At 47.0% G+C, this 8,890-nt stretch overlaps 1 protein-coding gene across 1 annotated transcript; it reads right to left on the bottom strand.

Moving 5' to 3' along the window:
• Positions 1–3,979: 3,979 nt before the first annotated feature.
• On the bottom strand, positions 3,980–6,556 carry SP8 (Sp8 transcription factor). Its single transcript, XM_014076195.2, has 2 exons — positions 6,536–6,556; positions 3,980–5,413 (listed from the first exon to the last, which is right to left on the bottom strand). Exons 1-2 carry the CDS (start codon positions 6,554–6,556, stop codon positions 3,980–3,982), a joined length of 1,455 nt encoding a protein of 484 aa, XP_013931670.1.
• Positions 6,557–8,890: the final 2,334 nt, after the last annotated feature.

Below are 8,890 nucleotides of genomic sequence, written 5' to 3' on the forward strand. Positions count from 1 at the left end.
AAAGCGTGCCTTGCAAAGACCTCAAAATCCGGGAGAGAAAAACAACCGCAGCTATACAGCAGATATATTTTTTACAGTTGTGGCTACTTCGCAACTCTCAGCTCCCGACAAGACTAGGGCTCTCATTTTGCTAGTTACTTTCCCCATTATTATATGCAACCTAGACTAACTTTCACTTTTGCCTCCCAGTTGGAAAGGAAGGTGCCACACGAAATCACTGGCCAAACCGCGAAGTGCCAGCTCTCCGAATTGTACCCCCGAGATGAACGAAATTAAAGAACAACCTGGCGCCAGAATTCCCCCAAGCTCAAATTTGCATATTTTTTTTCAGGTATCTGTTAGCTTCTGGAGGAAGTGGCGACGGGATTCGGACAGCACTTTCTTAAAAAAAACCACCCACTGCCAGTTATGTGATCTTTACATTAAAACCAAACAGGATTTCCCTTTTTAGGATGACGAACAGCCAGGGATCAGAATAATCAACAACTTTCAAACTTCAGGCCTGGATCTAGTCCTATTCAATAGTTAGCTTGGTTCTTTTCAACCTCAAGCTACACCCCCCCCCCCTTAAACTGCTTGATTCCAAAAGTAGCTTCCAGGAATGTGTTTGTTCTTATCCTACTGGCATTAAGGATCAATAACAAGGGTCAACATACTTAATAGTTGTTCAATCGTCATGGGATAACACCAGTTTTGTATCTTATTCACTCATTGTCTGTAAGAAGAAATGCGTTGTAAGTCAGGCTATTTGTAAAATAATAAAAATGAGCACTCCATGCACACAGCGAGCCAATCACTGAATAATATTCCCAAAATTTAACTGTTCCGGTTGATCTCCTGAGAATCATTAACAAACTAATATTTGAATGTGAAAGTGTTTGTTATCACAGGCAACAGGAATGGGGGGGGGGGGGTATGTGTGTTAACATTAGTTTCTAAAGCTTCTGACCTCAAACCAAACCCAGCTGTGTTTAATAGAGGTTTTTTTCCTGAGCATACATTTATCTATTACTTTTAAAAAGACTTGCCCAGGAAGGCTGTGTGAGGGTGCAGTCTAATATGTTATTTTCAAAAGGGATCCATGTCCAGGAAAAACAAATTGTAATGTCTTGAAGATGCCCCATTATTATCCTGAGAAAGAAATTAACTAACCCTAACAACAAATATTTTATGTGCTGTTTATTAATTCCATTTAAAATCTTACAGATAAAAGTCAATTACATTTCATGCATTTAAAATGCAATTTTAAAGTATTCCAGAGAAAGGCTTTTTCTTTCTTCCTTTGTTTCTTTCATTCTTTTCATTTCAATGTGAAATATCCAAACTTATTTCAACATTACAATGAGACAATTTGTTTGCAGAGTTTGCAAACCTGCAGACAACAATCTTATCCATATTTAGGAATAAGACCTACTGAAGACAGTAGGGTTCCTAAGAAAACATGCATAGGATTGTGTTGTTTAGGTAATATCAGGAGTGTGTTATTAACATTCACCATATTTATTTTCAGGAAAAGCACAGGCCATTGTTTGTCTGCATCATTTGGACAGCTTATTTAATATATGGGTCTAGATGACCCCACTGTGTGAAATATAGGAGAATTCTCACTTAAACTATACCTGAACTGCCAGAAAATGCAAAAAAGTACATGCTCCATTAAATGAAATGGCATTCAACATTTATCCAATCTTTTTTGTTTAATTACAGTCTTATGCCTAACTAAATTAATATTCAAGCAAAAGTATATTCTGAAGTGCAATTTGCTGTACACTTCAAAGGACATTTTTTTTAAAAAAACTGCAGTTTATTAAGACTGCAACAATAATGATTTAATATTTTATGACAAAAAGGAAAATGTTTTTTTAAAGAAAGCTCAAGTGTACTTTGATATATTTTCAAATATTTACTGGAAGTAATATACAAGAAAAATACTATACAAAATCGTCCCCTGGACAACTGCGCCTCACACCAATACAGTGGTGGAATTATATTAAATTGTTAACTATTTTACAACGATTTCTGTTGTACAAGTCATTAGGTTTAGAACTATTTTACTAATATTTGTCTTTATCCCCTTGTGTTTTTGTTTGGTTGGCTGCATTTTTTAAAGCAAACTATAGACTTGCAGAAAAGCCAGGTTGGTTTCATATTTCTTACTGTCAGAAAAAAAATATGCTATGAATTAAAATAAATTATATCCTTGGTGTTTTCAAAGCATCAAATGAGATGCTGGGCTCTGGAAATTAAGCAGAGGTGTTGGTACTTTCTTTTAAGAATGGGGAAGAAACTTATCTAAACTGAAGTAATTTAATTACATTATTTTCCTCTAACTTCTAAAAGAATAATAGGGGAGCTTGGAAGTCTTTTATATTTAACTAATGGATATTAGCCAGTCAAATACTTTGAGTTTTACTGATCTCACTGAGAAAGAAAATATTAGAAATGGTTTTTAACATCTCATTGAAATCAATGGGACTGACTGTAACTGGGTCATAACTTTCAACAATTAAAAAGTTTATATAATTAAAGTGGTTGAACTGCACCAATTGATTACACTTTTTCCAGGAAGTATTTTGCAGTCAATTTTTACCATGAATTAAGCAATGCTTAATTACAGCAGAAAACTCGAATTAATAGCCCAATTCAAAAATTTTAAAACTAGATGGACATATAGAAGTATAAATTACCATAATTGATCAGAATGGGTGCAGCCCAGCTTTGTGAATATTAGCCAAAAATTAAATATTTTTATGCTGAATGGAATTTATCCCTAGGAAAGCATGCAAAAGATAGTATTTTAAGGCAATTTACTATGCAATCCTAGAGTTACTCAGAAAGGATCCGCACTGTTTAACTTTGGAACTTTAATTCAGTTTGCCTTAATTCAGAGTAAATGGGATTGAAGAGTAATTTTTAAAAAATTATCTATAAAAACAATTTTGGACTTAAGTCTATGAAACCCAGCCTCGCTAATTTCTGAGCGAAGGCTCTATGGCTGCATGCAGAGTTGGTTAAAACAAGGGGATTTTTCTTTAATTGTTGCTAAATCTGATTTTTCCCCCCAAGTCAATGGTATGTTAAGCACCCATTTACTTGAAAGTTCCTGGTCTGTTCTTGTTAGAACTTTTTTTTCAGCCGAAATAAAATGTAAACCTCCAACTAAGATCAGAATCTTAGTTATTTTGAGCCACTCGCTGAAGCACAAAATACTTGGAAGTGCTAGACAGAAAAGACATCCGAAAGAAAAGCCTAACCCAGCTTATTTTGTAATATCTACCAAGGCGGATCCTCTTTGACGGAACTGAATTGCAAATGGGGCGCTAGGCGATCACGCCTACATTCACACTCTCACTTCCACACACGCACACTTTTTAGGCTTCACCCACGTCCTCCAGAGTAATCCTATAGGTTGCAATATTCCAGAGAAAGAGAGTGAGCGCTGCAGTTTCGGAGCAAAACTGAATAGAAATTTAACGTTTGGAGCAATTCTTTGAAATAATAATAATATTAATAAAAAGCATCTCACAATATTCAAAGTGCTTTCAGCGGGAGGTCTTGGGCTTTTATCCCCTGCCCCATTCACTACCCCCCCGGATAGCCACCTCTCCTTCTGAGAGAAGCTCTGGTCCTTGCCGAGAGCCCGATCCCCGCGCCCTCCCACTGCTTGGAGCGCCCCAAACCTCTTCCCCTCCGGCGCGGGTGTCTCTGGAGCAGCTGCTCAGCAACCGAAGTCCCTTTTCTGGGCAGGGATCTGGCTGCGAGTCCGCGTTGGCTGGAATACGTTACTTCGACGTCCAGATACCCTTTGGCCCAGCGGGCGGGAGGCTACGAAATGGGAGGGCTGAAAGCTTGGTGGATCCGAACAAAAAGAGGAGAAGGAGAGACAGAACGAAGAGGGGGAGGAGAGAGGCGAGAGCCGGGAAGAGCAAAGCCAGGTCCTCCTCCCGCATGGCCTCCGCCGCCGCGCTCAGGGAGGATTTCACTCCAGGCCGTTCCGGTGGCCCGGCTCGGGGGTCTGGAGCAGCTCCGGTGAGTGGCAAGGCGGGCTGCCGGGGGCGCTGTGCTCGCTGTCGGTGTCGCTGCCCTTCTTGCCGCCCCCCGACCCGCCGCCACTACCGCTCCCGCCGCCGCCGCCTCCGCCGCTGTGAGTCTTGACGTGCTTGCTGAGGTGGTCGCTGCGCATGAAGCGCTTGTTGCACACCGGGCAGGCGAAGCGCTTCTCGCCCGTGTGCGTGCGCAGGTGGCGCTGCAGCTCGTCCGAGCGCGTGAAGCGCTTGCCGCAGAAGAGCCAGTTGCAGACGAAGGGCCGCTCGCCCGTGTGCCAGCGCAGGTGCGCCTTGAGGTGGGACGTCTTACCGTAGACCTTGCCGCAGCCGGGGATGTGGCAGCTGTGCAAGCCTTTGCGCCTCAGGCTGGCACCGGCAGGGCCCAACCGCTCCGCCTCCTGACAGTTGGGGCAGTCACAAGTGGCACGGCCCGAGTAACGCCGGGCGGACGAGCGCGGGGAGCCGCCTAGTGGTGCGGAGGGTCCGGCGCCCAGCATGGAGGCCCCGGCTCCGGACGTCAGGGGTGAGGGGGCCGCGTCCGGGTAGGAGCCCGGCAGAACTGGCTTAAATCCGTCCATGAGATGCTGCCCGGCGGGGCTGAGGAGATGCGAAGATGCGGCGCTGCTGCTGAAGGCCGAGTGGCCCGCCAGGCCAGAGTAATCCGAATTGTAGGCGCCCAGTGGCGAGTGAAGGGAACCCGCCTGGAGACCGCTGGCCGCGGCAGCCGGGTGGACGCCGTTGGGGTTCTGCACGTCCAGCCAGCCGGCGCCCACGTCCCACCAGCTGGAGGCGCCCGCGTCGCTCGGGTGAGAGGGCTTGAACCAGGATTCGTAGGGGTGCGCCATGCCCACACGCGGGTAGATGCCCTGCAGGCCCTCCACCGAGGTGTGCACCTTGGAGATGAAGACCGGCTGATGAGCGGCGGCTGTGTCTGGAGCTGCCCCGCCGCCGCCGCCGCCGCCGCCACCTCCCGTCGGCCCGGGCGCCTGGAATACCGAATAGTCGTTGGCGAAGGGCGAGCCGGCCGCCGCGCCGCTCGACGTGAGTGAGAAGGCGCTGGATCCAGGCGAGCCGGCGCAGCTGAAGGAGTCCGACACCAGAGCGGCCGCTGCCGCTGCCGCAGCTGCCGCCGCCGCGGCGTGAGCTGAAGAACCGTTACGGGTCGAGGCCGAGACTCCGACGCCACTCAGAGTGGAGCCCACCACGTTGCAGCTTCCCGAAGATGAAGAACGTTTCCACGGATGGAAGCCTTTGCCGAAGGATGAGGTACTGTCGGACAGGACCGACGGCGAGGGGCTGGGGCTGCCGATCTTGTTGCAGGTAGCAGCGAGCATGGCCAGTGGAGTGGAGCCCAGACGCGGTTCTTCCTGCAGAAAACGGGGAGAGAAGTCCGGGACAGCGCCTGTCATCTTCCGCTGGCAAAGATGCCCGCGGCAACCCGCCCCAAAGCAAGATCCACGCCCGGTAGCCTCGTCTGCGGACGGGGAAATGGGGGCGAAGGCGAGGAACCTTTGCGGTCCTTTACCCCTCCTCTTGATTCCGTGAGAAGAAATGACACCCCCTCCCCCGATCTCTGCTCATAAGCCCTGGAAAAGCGTCCTTTAGGAAAGCCCACTGGTTTCTTTGGTTGAGATTGGCTCGCAGCCCGGAGTCCGGCCAAAGAGCTCGAGAACAATCTCAGTCCCATCCAGAAACCCAGACTCGGAAGGAAAATCTGAAAACTAAAAAGCTTCGGTACCGACTAATCCCCAATTCACATGCTGGGTTATCACAGCATATGCTCCCCTTTCTCTCTTCCCGAAGCTACCTAGAAGATTTGGTGCATTTAATCCGCAGAGCCATTCTTATCTAGCAATTAAAACTGGCTGTAGCCGCAGATTAAAGTTTTTTTTAAAAAAAAAAAACCGTTCCTTTAGTCCCAGTGTTCACTCATAGCGTTCTTTCCCCCCTTCCCCCAAACTTTTATATTCACACCTCAAGGAAACAGAGACAATCAACATACCTGCAGAAAATGTCGGGCTCAAAGAAATGTTAAAAAGGAGGGGGGGATCAACAACAGCAACAAGCTGCTGCAATTTTTTTTTAAAGATCTCACAGGGAGAGAGAGAAAGATCAAGCGAGGCAGCTGTTTTTCCCCGTCCGCGTCGACAACAGAGAGGCCAGTTCTCCGGGGATACAGGAATAGCTCAGCCCAAGCTCTGGAGGTTGTTAAGGGCTAATGCCCTTAAAACCTTTTCCTGCACGCTGTCAAGGGGGTTGAAAAAAAAGTGGGCCCCCTCTTCCCCCTCCCCTTCCCCCTCTCCTCTTTCTTTTCTCCTAAACTCGCATGGAGTCAAGAGGAAAAAAAAGCAAAAATGAAACCTTCAATAGCCCCCGGTCAAGAGGGGCTGCTTTAACCCTGCTCCGCGATCGCCAATAAAAAGGACCCAATTAAAACAGCAAAGCGGGGGGGGGGCAGTAGAGGAAAAAAAACACACCCTCGGACTCACCCCTAGAAGTGAAGTTGCCATCCCACAAAGTGCCCTCCTCTCAGAGGATCTTTTTTATATTGATAAATCAGAGGCAGTGTTTTTTTTAGAGGTGTGCAATACAATGATCAGTTCCGCCCATTCCACCACAATTGTAGCTCCCTCTCTCGCTTTGAAGTGCCGCTGAGCCCGCGCCAGCCAATCTCCGGCGCCGCCGGCCGCTCCGCTGCGTTGCCGCGTGAGGTCATCAGCGCCGGCGCCGCCGCCCGCTCCTTCCAGGGCTGCTGCACAGCGCTCAGGGAGCGGGCTGGCGAAAAGCAGGCATGCGGGGCGAGAGCAAAGGGAGCCGCGTTCCTTGCAGCGCGCTTCGCCTGTCCGCTTGTTCCCTCCGTTTTTTTTTTAAACAATCTCCCGTTTCCTGGAAGGATGCTCAGATATTCAGCCCTGCAGACGGAAAGAAAAAAAACGCGTTTTATTCCCTCTGTATGAGACTACGCCTACATGTGACAACTTTGCGAGCTGCCGGCTGTAGTTTCAACGCTTGACTCTTCTAGTCTGCGGTCTCTTCCACCTTCCCCCACATCCCAATTCCCCGCAGCAACCGTTTGGATGATTGGGAAAACCCCGCTTTCCTGACAAGGGGAACCTGCCCTTCCCCTACCCGACCACCCACTCACCCAGCCTTTTTGTAACGCCAAGGAATCTAGTCTGTGAAAGGGCGGAAAGAATTACCCCGGATCAGGGCACTGTCAGTGGGTCTTCCTTTTTTCCCTCCCTCCCTCTCTTTTTTTTCTTCCCTGAAAAAGATGAAGCTGTATATATGGATTACATATAGATATTTTAGACCCCAATTTCCTGGTCCATTCCTGATTATTTCAATGGGATTTTAAGCAGTTCAGGGGCACCGTTGTTTTGTTATGGACAATAAAAAGTTTGGATTTGGGATTCCGCATTATGTATTGCAGATTTATTTCCTCTTTCTCTTTTTTCTTCAAATCGGAATAGATCCGTTTTCAGTGGAGCGAAATCTCTTGACCTAGGTGTTAAATGGAAGGATTTTAGGCTTCCATCAAAGCGCAGTTATTTATCATCATGGTCATCAACATAACTATCACCATTAAAGTGCAACCTTTTTAATTTAAGCAGAAGATGGCCTTTCGTTAGGAGAATGTACCTTGACATTTTGTTCCCCGTACTATTTTCAGATGAGAAAGGCTCAATGTTATTATGGTTAACATTAATGTAGAGAGCGCCACAGTCCCTTGCTTGCAATATGTTTGCAACTGGAGTTTTTCCTCTACTCCAAACTTTTATGTACTAGATATATATAAAGGTGGGTATCCCGGGGCTGGGATGTGTTACCTCTATAGCCAATTCTGGGCTTTTCTCCCTCCTTTTTTTTTCTACGGAGGTGGGGGAGGCTTTTAATGCTTTGTAGCTATTGACTGCACATCATAGCTATTGATTACGGGGTAAGAGGCATGATCATACTTGGAAGTAAGGAGCGAAGTAAATTAATGAACTGCTGTCTTTCTCTGAAGGCTGACGGTTAACCATGAATGCGGCGCTTCTCTCGCTGAGCTGCTCTGAGTGACTTGAGCCTGTTGAGAAGGCGGGACAGGCCAGCCCAGGAGGAGGAACGGGTAGAGGGAGGGAGCGGCGTTTAACAAATAAAAAGAATTAACTTCGTGCCTTTGGTCTCCTTCTGTAATGATATTCATTTTAAAGACCTAATGCACACTTGTTTAAATTTAGGATTTAAATTGAATCAATACTACCCCTTGACCCTCCCCCCACCAAACACCCACAGAAAGGGGGCGGGGGTGGGAACCTGGGTAAAAAAAGAGTGAGAGAGAGAGCTTTATGGGAGAGTCCGGATGGAGGAGTAACTGTTGAGGCTCGGGATCTCTTGACTTTGTCCGCTGCACTAGAAGGGCACCGCAGAAGACCTGCAGATTTGGGAGGGGTCGGGAGTCAATGGGGTCAGTGCCTCTCTCCAAGCCAGGGAAAGACAGCTTGGTGCTGCCTGTTCTAAAAAGATTATTAATTAGATCAAATTCGTTGGGGTGGGGGGAAACGCTTTACTCCTTTTTGTTCTTCTCGGTTATGCATTTCTAAATCTCTCCAGTTATTATATGGTTTGAGATGACTTCAAAAATGCTTATTTCCATAGATCACTTCTATTTTCTTTTCTTTCAATTTCCCTACTCAAAAGCAGCATCTACCCAATTTAGCAATGATCACAACTTAGAAAATATATCCGCGGAAGAATTGCACTCTCTGCACGTAGCCAGAGAGTAAACAAGGGAAAGAAAGAGAAACAAAGAGCCTCCGTGTACTGTGTTGCTTGCGGTGTCTCCAAACCGAGGGAGAGGG

Source organism: Thamnophis sirtalis, unplaced genomic scaffold (genome assembly GCF_051295495.1).
Source record: "Thamnophis sirtalis isolate CommonGarterSnake01/CBP01778 unplaced genomic scaffold, rThaSir2_p1.2 scaffold_4, whole genome shotgun sequence".
Classification (NCBI taxonomy): domain Eukaryota; kingdom Metazoa; phylum Chordata; class Lepidosauria; order Squamata; family Natricidae; genus Thamnophis; species Thamnophis sirtalis.